Genomic DNA, 22,136 nt, shown 5'->3' on the forward strand with positions numbered 1-22,136 from the left:
AGCTCATTTTTATTTGCATAAATCCCAAGAAGTTAGTATTATAATCCCTATGTTAACAGATGAGAAACACAAAAAATCAGAGAGGTTACACAACTTTTTCCAAGGCCACACAACAGAAGTTAAGTAGCAAAACTAGGACTGGAGCCCAAAACTGAAGAAACCCAAAGCATAGTCTCTTTATGCTACAACAAGCTGCCTTGCAAGTTTTGTATATTAAGTAATATGCAGACCCTTCACTCCTATGCAGTAGGTTTCGTAAGTTGTTTTCTGTGATATGATAAACGAAAATCAGTCCTGACTAGCTACATATAACCCATAGCACCTAGTGAGAACTCTGAAGTTTATAAGTACCAGATGGTCAATGTTACCAACCTTGAAACGTAAATATTCTCTTTTATTACTAGTTCAGCCTGGCATGTAACGACTCTTTAGTCCTTAAGGCTTCGTGAAAACAGAAAGTCTAATTCTGCCTGAACCAACCACCATGAACCCAGATTGCATTTGAGTTTTTTTGTTTGTTTGTTTGCTTGTTTTTAGAAACAGTGTTTCACTCTGTCCCCAGGCTGGAGTATAGCGGCACCATCATGGCTCGCTGTTAACTCCTGGGCTCAAGGGAGCCTCCTTCCTCAGCCCCTGGAGTAGCTGGGACTACAGGTGTGCACCACCACACCTGGCTAATTTTTTTTTATTTTTTGTAGAGACAGGGTCTCACTTTGTTGCCCAGGCTGGTCTCAAACTCCTGACCTCAAGCGATCTCTCTTGGCCTCCCAAAGTGCTGGGATTACAGGGGTGAGCCACTGTGCCGGACGCCACATTGTGTTTGTTTTTAAACCTCCTCTCTAAAACCTAAAACTATGTTTATATGTGGCCTGCTTCTTCAGTAGAATCTGTCTCTATCCTAGGAGATCCTGGTTCTCCTACCTCTCTGACTGTTCCTTCTTAGTTTCCTTTGGTGTTCATAAGGAACTCAATCCACAGAGAGGAAAACTTTCTGGCTGGCCCATATCATCATCTGGATGAAATATATTCCTCAAACTGATTCATTTCTCTTTTCTTTGTTTCCATATATACCAAGCAGCCATCTGATAACTAATTCAACTTCCTAAGCACTTGAGTACTAGGAAAAGGATGCCACGGAGAACAATGTAAGTATTCCAATCACTGGACAGGCATTCTCTTATAATGAATTAATAAAATTGGCATACTAATTGTTGCTTGTAAACCTTCAATGACTCCCCCACTGCCCATGGAATAAGACCATAAAAGAATCTTTACAAGCTGGACCCTGGGTTCTTTACAGCAGCCGTCCGCAACCTTTTTGGCACCAGGGACCGGTTTCATGGGAGACAATTCTTCCACACACTGGGGAATGGGGGGATGGTTTCAGGATGATTCAAGTGCATTACATTTCTTATGTAGTCAAACTTCTCTGCTAATGATAATTTGTATTTGCAGCTACTCCCCAGCGCTAGCATCACTGCCTCAGCTCCACCTCAGATCATCAGGCATTAGAGTCTCACAAGGAGCACACAACCTAGATCCCTTGCATGCGCAGTTAACAGTAGGGTTTGAGCTCCTGAGAGAATCTAACGCCATCGATGATCTGACAGGAGGTGGAGTTTATGCAGTAATGCAAGCAATGGGAAGCAGCTGTAAATACAAATGAAGCTTCACCTGAAACTTCACCTGCTCACTGCTGCTCACCTCCTACTGTGCAGCCTGGTTCCTAATAGGCCACGGATTGATACCAGTCCACAGCCTGGGGATTGGGGACCGCAGCTTTACAGTATCCTGTTCTCTCACTGAAACTCTAGCCCTTTAGTGGCACCCAACTACTCTAATTCCTTAATCCCTTCCATTCACTATTATACATTCATACTTTTGCATATGCTATTTATTCCCTCTGTTCTCTCCCCACCTCACCCTCCTCCATCTGGCTAAACCTAATCATCCCTAAAAGCCCTCTCAAGTGTCATCTCCTTTGTCAAATCTCCTAATGAAACTCAAGTGGAGATACTCATCCTTCCTTTTACTTCCACAGTACTTCATAATACCTCTGTTCTAGCACTTATCATAGTATTATATTTACTTGTTTACTTATATCTTACCTTTGCTAGATGTAAATAACCAAAGGCAGGAACCAGGTCTCACTCATAATTCTGGTATCTCTAGTGCCTAACACTATGCCGCCTCTAACAGAGATTTAGTAATTGTTCGGAGGACTGGAGGAATGAAGGATATACCCTAGTTCTCTTGGTTGCTGCCTATTCTGAAATGTTAGGATCCAGAGCTTTTATCTAATGCATCCTGTTTACTGGCCAGCTATCCGAAAGAACCTTTGGAATATTTAGGAAATGAGGGAGAGCATTTATGTCCATGCTGAATCATCCAATCCTGCCAAGACCATGCTCACTACCAACACATAGGGAAATGGTTGCCAAGCACAGTTCTGGAAAACCTATGTTTGACAACCATTCCTAATACAGCTACAATACATACAGCTTTGCTCCCTTCACATGGCAAATATATTACTTTCCTTCTCACCTTTGCCCCTTCCAGGAGCAGTTTACGCAGCTGAAAACTTTAGCTCTCCTTCAGCATACAAAAATCCTGCTTTAGTTTGTAGAATGAGGTGACTACACATTAACAGCAGCAGAGAGAGAAAGAGAGAGAGAGAGAGCGTGCGCCAAGTAATGTGGTGGCCAACCAATGAGTGTCTAGAACCCCACCATCATCAAAATCTATTTCCCCATCTCTCTACAAAACTGATACCTGGCATTATTCTCACAAACTTCTCCCCCTGGTCACTCCATTGATTCCAGATCACCCCTCTGCTTAGACATACAGTTTTCCTATCAAGGCAGTAAGGGGATTTCTAAGTCTGGAAAATGCAGGAATTCCATACAGCAAAGTTATCAAAGACCCAGATGCTAAGCCACTCTGACTTCCCAGTGACAATGGTGCAGTGGAGGGGAAGAGAGATTGTTCTGCACCTATCATAGAGCAGACTGCGCAACAATCTCATACAGAGCAAGTTAATTCACTTGGCCCAACCGTTTTTGACTCATTCCACCTCTCAAGAAAGAGATCTGTGTCTGGGAAGGATTAAATTCCTATACACCTGATCAAAGTCCTTCAGAGGAAAGCCAAACTGAGTGAGACAGCTAAAAGGACTGAACACAGGGGGCCTCTCCTGGAACAAGCCATACTGCCCCCCTTCCTTCCCAGTTTTATTTGCTAGGAGTCCAACTTCCTGTCTGCTGAAGGCGGCCAGCAATATCATCCAGTGAGGTACTGAGATTTGTTCACCTATTTTTGTTTTAGTTCTGCTGGGTTAAAGCTGTCACAGCCCAAGACAACCCCAGTGCACCTCCTCCCTCTGAAGAGTGCAGTGCTGCTCAAAAGCCTGCAAAGGAAACTTAATGGAACCATTCACTGAGCAGCATTTTTTCAATGAAGTTCAGCAGCACAATCTAATCTCTTTGTGCTCTGAAATGAACCACATTTCTTAAAAGAAAGACCACAGGGGGTTGACAGAAAACTTGCTGCAGGCAGGAAAAGCTGGACAGCTTACAGGAACTGATGCAGAAGGGAACAAGTAGAAGCCCTAGCAGGTCGATTTTAGCATTTCATCTCTCTACTGTTTTTTCCTGCTGCATTCCCAAACAGACTTCTAATGGCACAAGAAAAAAAAAAAAAAGAAACGTAAAAAAGGAGCGTTTTACAGCTTCTTCATTAGTTTCCCCTCACTGGGTAGGTGTCGTAAACAAGTATGCTGGACTCAATCATAAGGGCCGAAGTTTCCTCAGATGAAAAGAAACTAAAGGCCTAGTCACAAGGGCCAGAGCTAAATAGGAGAAAGTGCTGCCTATGTAGTTTCTGGGGAAAATCTTCCCTTCTGTGGAAAGCACAACTGCCGCCCCAAGCAGAATCTCAGAAATGGATGTTAAAGATCAAAGCAGGGCCTCCCAAGGCCACGCATCCCTGGCTTCCACGTAGGGGCACCTACAGCAGTTAGGGAAATGCAGTCCACATACCCTCTGGCCTGTCAAAACTTTCTCTGTATGCACCCAAGGTTCAGATTAGGCATTAACTTGTAGAACTGCTTCGAAAGAGAGCCTGCAGGGACTGAAACCCGAGCTCCAAGACAAATCTTTATTTTCGAGGGGGGAAAAAAAAGAAAGAAATAGACCCCTGCCTGAATCAGGCCCAGACCCCGAGGGGGAAGGGGGTGAGAGGAGGCCTCTCCACCAAAAACTGCACACTCACTGACACGCTGCCCACCCCACCCCAAAGACACCGCGCCGGTTCGCACCCTGGCCTCATCTGACACTCAGGGAGACAAAAGGGGGCGAGGGTCCCTCCGCGGGCGCGCAGAGGTACGAGCCTCTCCGAGAGGAAGATCGCACAGAGAGCAGAACGGGTGGTTTTCTCTCGCGTCCAACTCCTCCTCCTCCCCCTCAGCAACTCCCACAGCAGTCGGTCTCCCCAGCCAGCACCTTGTCTCGCCTCCTTCCAGCTGGGGTCCGATAATGGGGCAAATAATGTAACTGGTGATATGAAAGCGCCGACTGCCCTAGGAGAGGGTTCCGAAGGCTTATCTCCACTCTGTAAATAAACTAGCCCAGGGAAACAGCAGCTTAGAGCCAAGCCCCAGCGCGGGTGGGCGCGACCCCGCCCGGCCGCCCCACCTGCAGCGGGCCGAGCCGACCGGCTCCGGAGGCCACGCCGCGCCGGCCCGCGGGCCTCGGGCTCCGGCCAGTCCCCGGCCCTACCTTTGTAGCGCTCCAACACATCCTCGTACGCCTGCACAAACTCCTTCTCCTGGCTGCGGTTGGCCGGCTGCTGACCCGGCACGTAGCCGGCCATGGCCGCCCGCACCGCGCTCTCCCGGGGCCCTGGGGGGCGCCGGTTCCAGGCCCGCGCGCTGAGGCGGCGGCGGCGGCGGCCCCAGCCTCGGCCCTTTGTGCGTCTCGGGGGCGGCGGCGGCGCCCTCGCTCTTCGCTGTCCGCTCTCCTCCCGCCTCGCCCGGCTCGGCAGTCGCGCTCCGCTCCTCAGCCCGCTCGCACCCGGCCCGCTCGAGCTCCGCCGGTCCCGGATCCCGTTTCCGCCTCCCCACCCCTCGGCTCCGCTCCTCCCTCAGCCCGCCCCGGCGCGGCGGCGGCGGGCTGCGGCGACGGCGGCGGCTCCTCCTGTCAGGAGCGCCAGGCCCGGCCCGCTCCCCGCCCCCTTCACGCCGCCTCCGCGGCCCGGCGCGTCCTCGGCTCCCCGGCTGCGGCCGGCTGGGTCCGGGCTGCCCACATGGGTCCACCGGTGGCTGCCGACCGTGGCCCGGCCCGGCCTGGGGGCCGAGCCGTGGGGAGCGAGGCCGGCCCACGCGGGAGTCCGGCCGGGTAGGAGGCCCCTTCACGTCAGCAGGAAAGGCTGGGCCGGCCGAAGCGGCGGAGAGACCCGGGCCGACTCCACAGGGTGGGCGGCAGCGCTGACCTACACCCGGAGCCGGGACAAAGGAGGGAGCCCCCTGGCTGGAGAGAAACCGCGCTGGAAGGACCTAGAGAAACTGAAGGGAAGGCAAAGAGCAAAAGACCAGGATGCCTCAGATCCCGGGGCCAGACGTGGTCAGAACGAGGACAAGGGCAAGCTCCAGACAGGGCTGCAGTGTGAGGCCACAGGGAACACTGAGACCACAAAGAATCCCAGGAACAAAGGGTTTTCCAGAAACAGAAGAAACCCAACTAGAAGTTACGAGGGCAGACCTAGCACCATGATGTAAACCAGGCCAAGGAGCCAGAGCCTGAGAAATGACAACGGAGGGAGGAATGAAAACAGGATTCTGACTGCACCATGGGTGAATAACAGGAGAGACAGGACATAAATCTATGGGGGACAGACCCAACAGGATTATTAAACTGTGACAGCCATCTGAACAGAGAGACATAGATCAAAAGGCAGAAATGCGGGAATCTGAGGCTGAACCAGGACTGTTATGGAACAAAGAAAGGATTCTGGAGCATAACTGGTCAGGGAAGAAAAGGGAAAGCCAATTACTCTCTGTCATCAGGGGAAAAGAAAGAGTAATGAAAGCAAACTGGTAAATATGGGTAGAGCTTTATTTGGGACCATTTAGAGGAGGGAGTTCCAACATCATTCGGCCCTCCATTCAGTTGTGTATCATTCAATCCAATTATTGTTGGAGTGCACCGGGGCCAAAAGCAGGGAATGAGGAACTCTGGTATATGTAGGTGACACTTTTGCCCACATCTACCTCCCCTTCAGCATTATCCTTCCCCTGTTAGCTTGATTTTTTACGAAGTCTGGAGGGGTGGTTGTGGGTAAGAAGTTAGGCAGGCTGATCTCACAATAAGGGCATGTTAGCAAGTTAAAAGAATTCATTTAGCCCAGCATGGTGGCCCTTGCCTGGCCAGTAGTCCCAGCTACACAGGAGGTTGAGGCAAGAGGAGGATCGCTTGACCCCAGGAAGCTGCTGTGAGCTATGATAGAGCCACTGCACTCTAGTCTAGGCAACAGAGCAAGACCCCCATCTCTAAAAAAATAAAGAGTTCATGTGACATTGAGCAGCTGAAATTGGGACCTGGGCTTCCATTTCAATTCCCACTCTCAAGATTTTGAAAGAGGAGCTTCTTATCCCCCGGGGGCAGGGACTGTATCTTTATATCTTGTGAGAAGTGCCAAGTATACAATCAATGGCTCAGCACATTAATAAGAAGAAGAAGAAATGGTGCTTCTTGCTAATAGGTACACACTGGTTGTTTCCACATCTCACCATGATCAGAAATCGGATGAGCAAGTCATTAATCACATCTTTTCCCATCAAGTTTTGCTGGCCTGCCCAAGTTCTAAGCATGGAAATCTTTCAGGGAAGGGCCTGAAAGAGGACAGGGAGGATCCTTGGACAAATGTTCATTTCCTTTCAGTTTAATCTTGTGTGCTTAAAAAAAAAAAAACTAGTTCACACTTTGGTGTCAGCTGCTAATGAGCTCAGTTTACAAAAGAAGGGGAATAAGTTTGAGTTTTATATTTTTTCAAATAAATAAAAGGCAGAAAATGCAGGATGAAGGAGTTGGTTATTGATGGCACAAGCACATTTTTTGTAAACAGCAGAGATATAGAAATGCTAACTCTGGGGATCCTGACTGTATCCGTGCTGAGTCATCTGCATTTCCTATATTATTTTAGACCAGCCAGGGCTAAGAAGGCCCAGACACAAATCACACATACTTACACCTCCACCCTCGCCCCCATACAGACATCTGCCTCCCCATTTTCATTGCAGTAAATATGAAAGTCCCTCTATCCCCTCCTGAGACTGCTACATGTGCCACTTTGTAAGCAGGTTCCTCAAGATTTGTGACTGATGCTTGCCAAAGGTGAGGAAAGAACAGAGACAAGAAGAGAAAGAATCTACTCTGGGAATCAGAAAAGACCTGGAGGGTGTGGGGGGGGGAGAAAGCAAGGGGTTGAGATTCCTATTAAGAAACACAGAAATCATGGAAGAAAGTTCTGGTTTGGATTGTGGCTAGAGGGCTTCTCTCAGACTCAAGTTGCTTTCTTAACAAAATTTGCATTTAAATGCTCCCGTGAGATTTTGAAGTAATGTATTCTTCTAATGAATGGAAAGGGGGAAGTCCACATGTTTGGCTGATGTTCCTGTTTTACACAGAGAAAATTTTACAAGGCTAGAGGAACAAAGCAGCTGGGGGGGTGGCGGGGGAGATGGGAATAAGGAAGTCTATGAAGAGAAGGTTTTTTTGGTTTTTTCCAAGCAACAGTCTAAATTTATAGCGAGACCACACAGTTAGGAAAGCTGTGAGCCTGTCTCCTTTTGGTCTTTGCTTTTCCTTTGCTCCCAGTGAGTGAGACTGCTATTGCATTTCTAAGGAGGCTGAGATGGGGAAAGCAGGAAGCAGGAGGCAGGAGGCAGGATGTACTCCGGAGGGCATCTAGTGGGGGAGAAGGGTAGTACAAGGAATAAAGCCCTGTTTTTCCCTTGACATCCTCCCCTACTTCAGCCTCATCAAGTAAAAGCCCAGCCACTTTCAATTACTTTCAGCTCCTCAAACCAGCTCTCTAGCCTCAGGACCTTCCCACCTGCTTTTCTCCCAGCCTGTAACCCTTCATCACTCTCCTCCTTTGGCCTGACTCACTCCTACTCATGACTCTGCTGAAACTTCCCCCAAGGGGGGAGCCTTCCTTGACCCCCTACATTAATAAGTCCCCCACTCCCTTTGGTTAATACCCATCACACTTGAAGTTGTGGGTTCAGTGTCTTTCATTCTTATAAATCATTAGCTCCCTGAGGGCTGGGGCTGTCATCTGTCTTGTTCACCACAGGATCTTTAGCATCTAGCAAACGACCTGGCATGTACAGGGTGCTCATTAAATATTTGTTTAAAAAATTTGATTAAATGCATGAATGAGTAAACCAGATGATCTTAAAATACTAAGCTGCCTGTGGCTACTAACTAGCTGGGAGGCTAGACTATTTAAGAAGAGATGTTTGTGTTTCACAGTATCCCTTATCTAAACCTGGCATTCAAAGTCTTCCATATTTTGATACCTGCCTTCCCTTCCAGGCTGATCTCCCACCTCCCACGACACTGTTGTGTGTAGCATCTTCCCCTATAATTAAACTTTGGGCCTTTGCCTGGAATGTCCATCCCCCAATTCCACCTACTGAAATCTATCTTGAAAGCTCACCCCAAATGACATGAAGTTATTTTTAATCCACCCAGGTAGAAGAGGCTCTTCTCAAAATCCCAACTGCATTTTCTTTCCCCTATTTCTGGGTCTCCAACCATATGTATTGTGGGTATCCACATCACTGCCTCCTTAACCTCCAAGTTCATAAGTTTTCGGAGGGCAGAGACATCTATTTCATGTTTCTACATCATAGGGCCTCACATGATACTTTGCACCTAGTAGATATTCAATAAAAATTTACTGAGGGAACGGATGCTTCACTGAACATACATGGGGTTGGCAGAGGGGGCCAGATCTATGATTCAAGACACTTGAGAATCCAATTTGACATCCACTCAGTGCTCAAGGGCTGAGGACATTCACATGCAGAGAGGAAGAGGGAAGGGCAAAATTATTTCTCTGTCTGCTAGTGCTCCTCCCCAACCTTTAGAAGGTTTACCCCCAGCTCTTCTTTAGCTTAGCTCATGCTGCATTATTTCACGTGTTAATTGATGTTTTATAAATAAATTCCTTGCCAGTAGTGTGTGTGTGTGTGTGTGTGTGTGTGTGTGTGTGTGTACTCATGTTCTCTCCATTCCTCCTTGCAGGGGTACCTGCCTTCTGTGCCTTTTATGTTCCCCAAAAGTAGCTGACGCCAGACACTAAAGGGGCTACCCCAAGCCTTATCCTTTGACCAGCTCTTGGAAGCAAATCACCTAGTTCTAGTCTCAGGAGTGCGGCTCCACCAGTCTCTCCTGCACAGGCTTTATTTAGCCAATCCCACCAAAGCTCCCTTTCTGCCCCATTTCTGGAAACCCTTTCCAAGCTTTGCCTTAAATTCCCAAATCTGCTCTGGGGCAAGAAGCTTTTGCCCGCTCTCATGCTGCCCTCTTCCGTTCAGAAAGTGCAACATGTCTAATTTAAGAGGCCTGGATGGTGCCAGCCACCCAGGAAGACAAGATCTCTGCCACCAGCCGCCCATCACCATAGCAACCCTCAAAATGGTTACTCAGCCATCTGGGTTACCATAGCAACCGGCCAAGTCTTTCCACCTCAGCCTCTCCGTAAGCCTTCTCCCCTACCAATGCCAAAGAATTTCCAATGCTTACTGGGGGAAATGAGCAGAGGCTGGACCCCTGACAGGCAGCTATCCCAAAGGGGCGTGGAATGCCTCACCCGCTTGGGGCTTCCTGAGGCACAGTGAAGATAATGGGTGTTAAGGCACTCTGTGAACCTTGAAGTGCTGCACAGATGTTAGCTATTATTAAACTACTGTTCCTTGTAATGGGGGAGGCAGTGGGTTGCCCTAGGCAGAGACAGCACCATTCCCAGCTTGGCCCCTTACTGGCTGGGAGATCTTAAGCAACTTACCAAATTCTCTGGGTTTCCACTTCCTCTACTGTAGCATATCTGCCTCCTAAGTTGTTTTGAGGATTAGGTCAAATACAGCATGAAAAGTGCTAAGCACAAAGCCTGGCATTCAGAACATAATGATAGTAGTTAGAAAAGGTATTGGCCCCTCTGCTGTCTCCCAGATTCTTTGTGAATAAGGCTATTTTTCCTCTTGAAGGAATCAGGCTAATGTGAACCCTGCTCAACCACACCCAATCCCCCTACTCTGAGGCTGGAGAGGGTCTCGTCCTATGTGGGGACTCTGAGGTTCCTACTAAGCAGGGCTGCAGGCAGTCTATACTCTTTGGGGAATTGGGAGGTTCCCCAAATTGGGAGGTATGACTTGTTTACCTGCGACACGGGCCCCTCTCACAAGAACAGAATTCATTCCCTCCATAATTTTAAAGACTTCAATCCTATTGCATCTCAACTTCAGTCTCTTCAGATTAAATTCCTGAAATCCATTTTGGGGTATTTTCTTCAATTATACTCCCAATTCAAACCCAGGGTCTATGGGCTTGAGGTGATTTGGGCAAAACAGACAGAGACCATCCCCAGAAATCAAGTTTCCAGACACAGAACCAGGTATGCTCTAGCTTGGCTCTGCATGTTCTGGGAATAGAACATGAAATTCAAGCTGAAGGACCAGAGGATCAGCCAAGGAATAGTAGGAGGGACACACAGTCCCTGGGCCCCCAGCATTTGGGAGTTAGAATCCCTCATAAAGCCTCTGGGAAGTGGGTCAGGTGGCACTGGTTCCATTCTTCAGATATAGACTCCGAAGCAAATAAACTGGTATATTTACTATTAGAACAGCAATGTAATATAATGGTTAAAAGGTGTGCGAGGTGAAAGTGTGTGATTACTGGGAGGCAGAAGTGCAGTTGTGATATGAGATATACATATACATACACACACACACACACACACACACACACACATATATATATATATGTTTTTGTCTAGGGTTCCTGACTCATAACTCCGCCCTTGTTACAGTTTTTTGTGATAATGTTGGAGCACTTTAGCCTTCAGAAGCAGACCTCAGAAAACAGAATCTCTCTCTGACCTTCTGCCTCCTTTCACCTGCTCATTTTTCTTCCCAAGGCAGGACTCTAATCTGCTTTCTTTTCTTTTCTTTTCTTTTTTCAATAGGCAGAGAACCAATGCCTCCCCTGCCTTTCTGATTGTGGGTCATAAGACCTACATTTCACAAAAGGTCCTGGCCCATGCCCTGGGGGAAGGTATGCTGCAGAGAGGTCAAGAGGAATTCAAACAGACAGGGCTTGCTGGGTTTCCACACTCAATCAGTATTAGACCATACCCTCTTTGTCCAACCCCATTTCTACATGGCTGTCAATCATGCCTATCCAATGAAGTCTCCATAAAATGTCCAAGAGAACAGGGCTCGAAGAGCTCCCAGATAGCTGGATACATGGAGGTTCCTGGAAGGTGGTACCCCAGGGAGGGCATGGAAGCTCCATGCCCCTTATCCCATAACTTGACCTATACATCTCTTCATCTGTATCCTTTGTAATAGCCTTTATAATAAACCAGCAAACATAAATGTTTCCCTGAGTTCTGTGAGTGGCTCTAGCAAATCAATTGAACCCAAAGAGGTGGTCATGGGAAGCCCAATTTATAGCTAGACTTTCAGAAGCACAGGTAAAACAACCTGGGCTTGCAATTGGCATTGGAAGTGAAGGGGGGCAGTTTTGGGGACTGAGACCTCAACCTGAGGGATCTGATGCTATCTTCAGGTAAACAGTATCAGAATTAAATTGGAGAAAACCCAGCTGGTATTCACTGCAGAACTGATTGCTTGTTGGTAAGGAGAAATCCCCATGTATTTTGGGGTCACAGAAGTCTCTGTGTTGATCGTTGAATGAGAAAATAGAAAAACACAGTTCCTGTTTTTTCCACTGATAGGGGTGTACGAATGAAATAAGACTGACCATGAATTAATTATTTTTGTTTCTGGGTGATGGGGGTTCATTACACTATTCTCACTACTTTAGTTTATGTTTGAAATATTCTGAAAAGTACAGGGGGCTCTGGAGTTAGGCCAACCCGAAGCTCAGCACTGTACAACTCCAAAGGGCATATTGCACATGTTGGGTTCCAGGGTTCCAGCAACACTGAGTAATGCTGAATCCCAGATCCATTATTTGCTTAATGTGTAACCTCAGACAAGTTCCTAAGCTTTGCTGTTGAGAATATGAACTACTCCCCAGGGTTCCGTGAGGATTAAATGATGTATGTGAAATACCTGGCACACACCTAGGGCCCTGCACAGTGGCTCTCCCAGCTATTATTTACTAGGGGATCCCAGTTGGCATCAGCTCTCAGGAGCTCCTTGAACTGAGTCCAGAGTCACTCCCCAAACCACTCTCTGGATTCTCTAATTCCTAACTCCCACCAGCTGTTCTCTCTTCAATTTTCCTTCCTTCCTTCCTACTAAAGCCAAAAAAAGGACAGCAAGAGTAGAAACACATAACAGGGAGGTGCCCTCTCCCTTCGGGTTATACTGGCTACTTCCAATTTCTTTTCCAGTCCCCCAAAAAATACTATCACTCCTCTAAGGAGGGGAGGGAAAGGAGTAGGAGAAGGCCCTTCCCTCTCAGAACTTCTCCAAAACTCTCTTTGGAGCTTGTAGCACAGCTCATGCTGCTTTCTAACTGCCTTCATAAGCAGGATCTGGGCTGTGAAGCCCAGTCTGAGCCTAGAACAAACCAGCCTTAGGAATATTTGTTGCATGAGCAAGTATGTGATCAATGAACGACCAAGGGAGAAATCAGCACATTCACGAACCAATAAACAAGTGTATGGGTGAATGAATGATATTCATGGGAAGAACTAAGGTCCGAGGGCTGTGTAGCAGGCATTGTGCCAAGCATCTTACTCCCACTATCTCATTTAACTCACCCTGCAAGTCTCTGAGGTAGCTGTCTTGTGCCGCATTTGAACTGTGAGAAACTGAGGCTTAGTGAGGTTAGTAACTTCCCAGGGCCACGCAACTGGCAAGTGAGTGATGAAACTAGGATTCCCACTGACTCCCAAAGCCATCCCTTTGCTTGAATGAATGGAAGAGTGAGCAAATGAGGAAATGTGCAAATGAGTGGGGTGGGTGGACGCCCAGAGACACACCGATTGAGTCTCCAGGCAGAATCCTTTCCTTGACCACAAGGCAAAAGCCTGGTTTCTTCTGGGGTAGGGGCGGGGCACAGTTGAAGATAGAAACTTCCACCCATAATTACTCTTCAAGTTACAGGGCCTTCAGATGTTCTCCGTAACAGCATCCTAAGTACAGGGAGAGATTCCAGCCAGCATCCGTGAGAGCCAAGGCAGAGTAGGGAGCTGGCTGGCTTCTAACTGACAGGTGGCAACAGGCAATTGCAGGGTCAAATCATGGCAGGTCCTAGCCTTGGCAACTAGGAAAGAGCCGGCCAGGCTCAGTATAGCACTTTGGTGACAATGGATTATTAATACTCACACCCAGATATGTTCATAGACCATTCCTCAGGGGGAGGACTGCTAAGATAAAAAGAAAAATGCATCCCTAGATGCTGCTGCAATGTCAGCTCCTCTGGTGGCATCTAATCTCTGAGCCCTTGGGACTAAGAAATGATAGCCTTCCACAGTCCCCAAAGTAACTAGTCCTCCTTCTGCATTCTTAACCTCAGTCCCAGGATCCTCTTGTAACAGAAAGGCACGAGCCAGACGGCCATTCCATACCATACCTTTCTTTGTGTCACCTGGCAAGTCACTAGAAAAGAATGATGGGAAGCCAATGGCATAAAGACAGCATTACACCTTGCAATGCGGCAACCACCTTCCCTCACCACCTGGGGTCCCACAGGGACCCTGAGCCTCAGAAAAAGGACAGATTGGCTGTCTTTTCTACTGCCTGCACAGAATTCTGCCCACGTGGTCATTTTCCATCCCTGCAGCTAATGTGACCCAGATTTACTTTCAAAGAGCTGGAGCTGAGCTGGTGGTGTGTAGCTACAATTCATTCTGCCCCACTTTCAGGGGACTCTCCTCTGCTCATCTCTCCCCCTGCTGAAGCCAAGCTCCAGGACCCGGCCAGGGACTCTGAGAACCCTGCCAGGAAGAAGGAAGGAAGGCTGAGAAGGAGGAGGAGCCTTCTCGGGTACAAAGCTTGAAGAATCTCAGGGCAAGGAAAATTGCCAGCTCAGGAGTAAGGGTTCCCAGTAAAATTGTTTCTCTCACCCCTGCATTCCCTTCTTCCTACCCATGGCTTGGCCGGAATAAACCATCTACTCTCTGACGAAGTATAGAGCCAACAAAAGAAAGGGATAGAAATAAGAGGCTCAGCCCCTTCCTTGCTGACCTGGGAAACTGCCAACCTCCTGGAGTCTCCACTGCCTCTTCTGGTTGCCAGGGAAGTGACAAGGAATGACACTGCTAAGTGCAGTAACAGGCATGGGAACCTATGTTTGTCCAACATGTTTTAATTCTCATTCAATGATTACTTGGAGCAGGTTATCATCACCTCCCTTTTACAAATAAGGAAACTGAGGTTCCAAGAAGTAAAGTCATTTGCCTAAATTTTCAGCCCCCAGATCCAGCTGTCTCCACGGTACCTGGCACAGCTGGGGCTCAATTCATTTTTTTTTTTATTGAATGAATGAATAAATAAATGAACAAGCACAGAGGTTCCTGTGGGATGTCTTCTCAGAGCTTGCATCCTGGAGGAGAGATACGTGGGCACAGAGGAGTAGGTTCCCTGCTCTGACCAGGCACCGTGCTCTCAGGGCTGTCTTCCCTAGGCAGAAAGGGAGAAGTGGGACTCCTGATTACAGCGAGCTCCAGATTTGGTGGTAGAAATGAACGAACTTGAATATAAAGCCAACTGAAACAAGGGCTGGGTAAAGATACAACTGCTGTATAACTGAAGAGATCAAGGAAGGCTTCCTGGAGGAGGCCACAATGGAGCAGATGTTGGGAATGATCATTTCAGCAGCACCTGCTGAGGGGCTCCCAATAATGAACCCACAGATGCTTTCTCCTGGTTAACTAGGAGTCCAAACCTTAGCCCTAAGTCACTGGGCTCCCCTTTTGCACGATACATACAGGGGTATAATTATTTTTCCCATTCTATACTATCAACTAGACCGAGTTAAATGAAAGAGACCACATCTTCATTCATTTTTGAATATCAACGCCAAAAACAGGGAGGGTCCTGAACATGTGATGTTGGATAAATGAATACCTGATTGATGGGTGGAGGGTGAATCCCTCCTGCACCCAACCCTGCCCTAGCCCAAACATGAGCCTTTCTTCAAGACACTTTACTATTAACTGCAGGAAATTTGTCATAATAAATATGCAAATCTACAATGACAACAAATGTGAATGGCGCCCCCTAGAGTTGTGCAGTGTACAACCGTGTGATACCCTGTCCCATTCCCCACAGGCCCCAAGGAATACATCCTTTTTTCCTCTCTCCTTTTTTGTCCTTTGGGACTGTACACCCTCCTAGAATAAGCTCCCCACCTTCTCCCTTCCTTATTGCCTCCCACCAAGAAGTAAGGATATTACTACTGCTCTTCATGAAAGGCAGAGAGCCACGGGGGAAGAGGCAAAGTTTCCTAGATGTTTGTCCCTGTCCTCTCCTTTTTCTATGGACCAGGGTCTTGAAGCCTCTCCCAGAAGTGACCAGAAGGTCTGTCAGGTGAGTGTGGAGACCAAGTCAGCTATTTAGATTATCACCTGCAGAAGGTTCACCACGCAGAACTGGCCTGGTTGTCAGATATTGCCTAAAGACATGGAAATAGCAGTGTACTTAGAGTTAGAAGATCTGTGTCTACCAGGCCTGTGTGACTACCAGCAAATCCCTTAAAAACCTCCGGGCCTCAGATGCCGATGCGTGTCACGCTTAACACAAAGAGTTATTATGAAATCTCTGTGTAAACCATAAGCTGATAAACAGAAATAAAGCACTCTCATTAGTGACTATCGTTACTTTTCAATGCAGCTGGGCTTAGGGAGTAGAGAATAGGGCTGGCAAAGCGGAGGGAGAAAAAAATGGAGGGAAAGGATGAGGAGTAGGCAGATGGAAGGAAAAATCATGTTACGGCCTGCATGGAGTCCCTAGAACCTGCTTTGACTTTGCAGACTGAGATCAGCGGGTTTCTCAGCCCTGACATGCCTCTCTACACTGACATGTGTGACGAGCAGGGTTCCCCCGTCAGGCCTCTCAAGTAAGGGCGAGGTCCTGAGACCAGCTCAGGACAGGGCATGGGGCCAGGGCAAGGGGAGGTCTCCATTTGGTGAGACTGATTCAGACACCCCCACTTGGCTTCATAAGCCAGGCCCAGGGGGAGGAGAAAACTGCACAGGCCACAGCTGGCTTCCAGTCTAAGACTGACTTCATTTCCTCCCAGAATGGAAGTTTTGCTTCAGGGAGCATCAGAGCGTCCAGGGGCCCCTAGACATGGCCCTCCTGCACGTCATGTGAAGGAGTCCCTGCAGAGCTAAGGCTGCCTGTTTTCATTCCTCTCTGGTGGAGCCCCCACAACGTTCTAAAATCACATGAAGATTCTAGCCAGACCTAAACTCGCAGTCCCGCCTCGTCTCCACTGCCTCTCTTCTCTCCTGCTAAAGAAATACGCCCAACTGCAGTGCATAAGTTATTTTTAACCATGGCAGTCTCCCCATTTTCAGCCTCACTGGCCCAGCCCCCTCCTCAAAACAGGCATTCAGCAGTGTCAGGATGCAAAGTAGATCAGCACCGATGCCGGAAACACAGTACAGCACCCACCGTCCCTTTCCTCAGTTGACCCAGGGGCTTTGCCTGTGGATTAAGCCTCCGTGAGTCCACTCCACTTCTGTTCTAGACTCAGAACCTTAAGCGGCAGGCAAATCATCCCCTGGGCCTCCTCAGAGAAGACTGGAAGGGGAAATCGTCACAAAGTGATCTGTAAGTATGCATGAGTGATGAAGGATGGAGACAGGAATAAGGAAGAGAGAATGAGACAGCCACTCTGCCTTCAGAGGGCCATGAGTCATTGCCCTTAAAGTCTGGGGACCAAGTAAAGCCCTTCCTGCTTCCTAGAGGCAGCTCTGAAAACTCCATTACTGGCTGATGCTGCAGGCCCAAAGGTCTGGAGAAGGATTTCCTCCAATGGCTCCCTACGACCCACCAGAAGCAGTTCAAACTCTCCTGCCTGCTGACACTTCACTTGGAGCTCACTCTCGATAAAATCCTTTCCTGACTACTTGAGCCCACATAACTCTATCCCTGTATAACTTTCAGTTACAACCCACTGCATGTTCCTGGATCCCAATCTGTCACATATTATCCTCAAGACACCCCTTGCATTCATTCAGTCATTCAATACTAGTTGATCTCTAGCATGCACAAGGCCCTGTACAAGTCACTAGGGGTCAAAACATAAGACACAGTCCCAAACTGCTCACAGTTCTGGGGGAGTGATGGGCACCCTGTGGGTTAACTGTTAAACTGTACCAGGGAACATGGAAGAGAGAAAAGCGTGAATATGAGAGTGGAGGAGGGAGCTTTGAATACCACTGGGGGCATAAGGGACAGAGGAGGTGGCACTTAAAAGAGGAGGAGGGGTTATCAGCATCTTGCAGAGGAGAAAATTAAAGCATGATCCAGTTTATTAAAGTTTGATCCAGCAGGATGCATAGGGGGCCAAGTTACAGTGCAATGTAGCAGTGTGTGTGAGGGCAGAGTGGCAGCAGGTGAAGCTGAAGAGGAAAGTTGGCCCTAATTTTGATGGGTCTTTATGTTGAAGCCTTTATTCCACAGGCAATGAAGAGCCAAAGATGGGTTATAAGCAGCTGAGTAATAGGATTAGGTTTGCATTTTAGATTTAAAATACTCTGTGAGTCATGTGGAGGATGTAGGGTGAGACTAAGAGAGAAAAAAACTATTAGATGGTCGTTGGAGGGTCAGGTGACAGAAGACCAAGTGGAGGGGGTGGTTATTTGAGAGACATAAAGGAGATGGCAGGACAGGCCTTGGTGATGGCTGGAAAGCAAGTGATGCCACCGAATTAGCGGCAGGCACTCCTCTGTCTGTCTGTCTGTACTCTGGCACCAACACCTGCTGAGATGCTGAGCACACCCCAGGGAGGCAGCTCTGGAAGCTTTGGTGGAAGCATCTCCTTTACTGAGCCAAAAACCATGCTGAGGGCTTTGCACACCTTATCCCATCCAACCCTCAAGGCAAGCCTGTACTGGGAGTATTCTTAAGACAAGGAAAGTGAGGCTCAGAAGAAAGGACTTGCCCTGAGTCACACAGCTGATCAGTGGCAGAGCCACAATCCAGCACCTTGCCGCTTGGACTCCAAAGCCTACACTCAACAACCACTGCACTGCACTGGGCTGGGCAAAGAACCGGGACCTCCCCCATAGGAGACAGCCCCCAGCCCTCACACCGTGTTCGGGGTGAATGCGTACAACACTTTTAGAAGGTAATATAAGCGAACCTGCCCTCTCTAAGAACCTCATTATAAGGAAAAAACTCAACAGAAGTCAAAAATTATTACTCTTAAACATGTTCACATCAGCATTGTCTACTGTGGAGGAAAAAAGAGTAGGATTTAGAACATCATAAAATATTACACAGTCTTTAAAAATAGTAACTATAAAGTCTAAGATGTAATATGAAAAATCTTTTTGATGTAAGAGTAACTGACAAGAGTCAGATCCAGAATGGTACGTAAACCATGAAGACAACTGCATAGAAAATACATTAATAACTGAACGGGGACAAAGACAGAGGAGATGCAGAAATGAAAACAGGTCTCATGTTAGCACAGGGGTGGCAGATTTTCCTCTTTCAAGTTTTTCTTCAATGTTATTTCATCATCTTTCCAGTAGCAATCATAACAACTTAGATTCCAGCTGGCTTGTCAGAGAGCCCTGAGGAGGACCCCTCTGGCCCCCACCCAGCCAGTGCACACTGGTCCCTTCCTCCCTCCCACCCATAGCACTGAGCCCCCTGGGGGACCTCTCTTACCAGCGACTCTGACCACAGCACGCTCTGCAGGGTCCAGCACCGAATCCTGGCTTTTCCGCTTTTTCTGCTCATGTAGCGGCAGGTTCCAGGGCAGAGTGTCCCCTGGAGGGCAGGGAGATAGGCTCCCTGACCTCTCGCTCCTGTAAGACCTCTCGCTCCGACATGACCGCTCACTCCGACATGACCGCTCACTGAGCGTCTCTTCATCTGAGGAAGACATGGCCCAGGTAGGGGCTGCAGCAGGAGGGCCTGGGACTCCGGGTAGAAGGGATCTGGAGGAGAAAGGGGTGAATGTGAACAGACAGAAGGGGTCACATAAGAAAAATGGGAACTCGGGAAGCAGAGGTTCTAGGCCTAGTTCTGCCACTGACCAGATTTTTTCACCTATCTAAACCTCAGTGTCTCCATCTGGAAAATGGGATGAAGATAATACACGTCAAAACTAATTCACAAAGTTTGCAGGAGTCATATGAGGTAATATATGTGAAGGGTGTCTATAAATCTTAAAACATTGTGTAAAAGTTAGCTCCTGTTGCTAGTAACCACGATTATTGTTATTGGGTACATTTGGAGGATTAAGCTCACAGGTCCCACAGATAGAAATATGTGGGTTCAAATTCTGCTACACCATTTTCTAGCTGTGTGACCCTGGAGAAGCCATGTAACTTCTCTGAGCCTCAGCATCCTCATCTACAAAATGGGAATGATGATAGCACCTAAACTTACAGGGTTGTTTACAAGGACTCAATTAGATCCTGCAAGTAAAGTGCTTAATTGTGCCTAGTGCCCAGTAAGCACTCAATAAACAGCATATATTATTACACTCCTGTTCTTACCTCCCAGGAATGCTATCAGGATAAAATGGGCCAGCAGATGGGAGGTATTTTCAAAAGCTAAAGCACAATCTCAATAGCAGGCATGAAACGAAGCATGGGCTAAAATAGGCAGAAATTCCCTGCCTCTTCTCCCTCTCTGGGTACAGCAGACACATTAGGAAACTGTAAGACAGACAGACCTAGGTATAAATTCTGATTTGGCCACTTACAATTGCTAAGTGTGATTGGGGAAAATCACTTCACCTCTCTGAGACTTAGTCTCTTCAGGGGCAAAATGAGAGAAATATTCCATCTTAGAGGATGTTTCAAGAAGATAGTGAAATGCAAGTGTAAAACTGGTTGATGCCATGCATGGCACACAGCAGGCATTAGATAAAATGTTCATTTGCTTATTCCAAGGGCTGTTTGGGAATAAGTGGCACAGCATGGGAGTGGGGGGTGGGAATGGGATGGAAATTCTGTTTTTCTGGTCAGTTTAGCTAGTGGAGAGTGTTGAGTGGAAACACAACGGCTCTGGGGCCAGCTGGGCTCCACCAGCCAGACTGGGCAGCCTTCCCTCAGCCAGGCCAAGCTCACCTGCCAGAACCATCTGCTACACATGGCCCACCACCCCAAGGGCTCCATCAGGGCCGGATGGTGCATGCCTTCAGCTACCAGCCTTCCTACAGCACCCAAATCCCGCCCAAGTAACCAGTTCTCACTTAGACTCTGGGATTGAAGGAGGACAGGAGCTGTCGAATTTCCCTTATAGGGAATACCTGCACACAGGGCTGTGTGGAGAGAGGGGGTGGCCTAAATGGCTGGACACCATGGGTCTCTGGCCACAGCTCCTCCTGGATTCTGGAATCTCAGCCTAAAGGCAGCAAGGGGCAGAGACAGCCTCCTGGGTCATTGGCAGAGTCCCACCGTAGGCACAGAATTCACAGAGATAACAAAAGAACCATCAAACTGTGCAGGAGGCCTCTAGGCCGCCTAGGGCAGACAGAACAGCCCTGCTGGGGCACCCTCTGTGCCAGCAGCACATGGGCCCTCTTCCCAGGGAACCTCAAGGAGGAATGCAGCCACAGAAGGCAGAAAGGAAAAGACCCAGGTTCTGGCACAGCTTTGCCCTTTATCCCAGCATCTTCCCCCCTCCCCTCCATCACCTGGTGCCCACCTCCCAGCTCTTATAGCCAGGGCAGGTAATGAAGTGACAGCCCCAACCTCTGGGAAACTCAGCCCAAGCTTCCATCCCTACTCTCTGCCCAGGGCAGGATAATGTCCCTCCTCTCAGACCACCTGCTTCATCCCAGAACCGCCCATTCCTCTCCAAGACACCCATTTTACTACAAAGGCACGCTCGTCCAAGGCCTCCTCCCGAGAAACCAGAGATCGTCCCTCCTCGGCTCTACCCGGGTCAGTCTCCGGCCCCTCACAAACACCTGCTTGACTTCGGGGCTCCAGCCCCACCCCTGTGTCACCCAGGTCACTCCATCAATCCCCGAGATTCACAGGAGGACGCGCCCACGCCCCCAATCCACCCCAAAGGCCACAGGCGGTCCGCGACCGGCACCTCACCTGGCGCTCAGTCGCTGCGGCCCTTCCCACCTACCCCACCCCCTACCCCACGGTGGGAGGAGGGGCGCCCGCGAGCCTGGGGCGGCGCGGGTGGGTCCGCGTGCCCGCCGCGCGTGGCTGACAAAGAGCGGGGACGCGCGACCGGGGACCGACAGGGCGCTGGGGCCAGCGGCCGAGCCTTGGGGCTGGGAAGCGACCTTCCCCGCCCAGCCCTGCCCGCCCCCGCAGGTCTCTCGCCCGGCCCCGGTAGGGCTCGGTGCCCCAATTTTCTGGGGAACACGCCTCTCTGGCCCAGGCAGCGCCCGCCCGGGAAAACCCCAGCTCCGCGCGCTCGCTACTCCCGGGCACCGGCCGCGGAGGCTGCAGGTGCGAGGCCCGGGTGGCCGCTATGCCTACGCCTGTCAACCCGCCTTCCCCCTGCAGCCGGCTGCCTGGGGCCCGGGCGCGGCCGCCCCGCGCAATCAATCACCGCGCCCCAGCCGGCGCCGCGCACCCGGCGCGCTCAGGCAGGGAGCCCGCATCCATCCCCGCGCCCCGCGCCTTACCCTGGGAGCCGAGGAGGAGGAAGGCGGGCCGGTGGCAGCAGCAAAAGGCAGCGGCGGCCGGGCGCGCCCCGGGCTGGAGCGCAGCCGAGG

General features: G+C 49.2%; 1 protein-coding gene across 1 annotated transcript; it reads right to left on the reverse strand.

The window, feature by feature from the left end:
• Positions 1–7,416: 7,416 nt before the first annotated feature.
• LOC105812311 (microtubule-actin cross-linking factor 1-like) lies at positions 7,417–22,130 on the reverse strand. Its single transcript, XM_012646713.1, has 3 exons — positions 22,047–22,130; positions 19,109–19,380; positions 7,417–7,961 (listed from the first exon to the last, which is right to left on the reverse strand). The coding sequence occupies exons 2-3, from the start codon at positions 19,326–19,328 to the stop codon at positions 7,798–7,800; spliced, it is 384 nt and encodes a 127-aa protein (XP_012502167.1). The 5' UTR covers positions 19,329–19,380; positions 22,047–22,130; the 3' UTR covers positions 7,417–7,797.
• Positions 22,131–22,136: the final 6 nt, after the last annotated feature.

This window comes from Propithecus coquereli, unplaced genomic scaffold (assembly GCF_000956105.1).
Source record: "Propithecus coquereli isolate 6110/MARCELLA unplaced genomic scaffold, Pcoq_1.0 Scaffold249, whole genome shotgun sequence".
In the NCBI taxonomy this organism is placed as follows: domain Eukaryota; kingdom Metazoa; phylum Chordata; class Mammalia; order Primates; family Indriidae; genus Propithecus; species Propithecus coquereli.

Excerpts from the sequence above, each read along its gene's own strand:
- LOC105812311 (XM_012646713.1), bottom strand. The coding sequence starts at position 19,328 with ATGTCTTCCTCAGATGAAGAGACGCTCAGTGAGCGGTCATGTCGGAGT. Across the intron at positions 7,962-19,108 it reads TGCTGTGGTCAGAGTCGCTG|ATGCCCTCCGGAGTACATCC; the intron begins GTAAGAGAGGTC and ends CTCCCCCACTAG.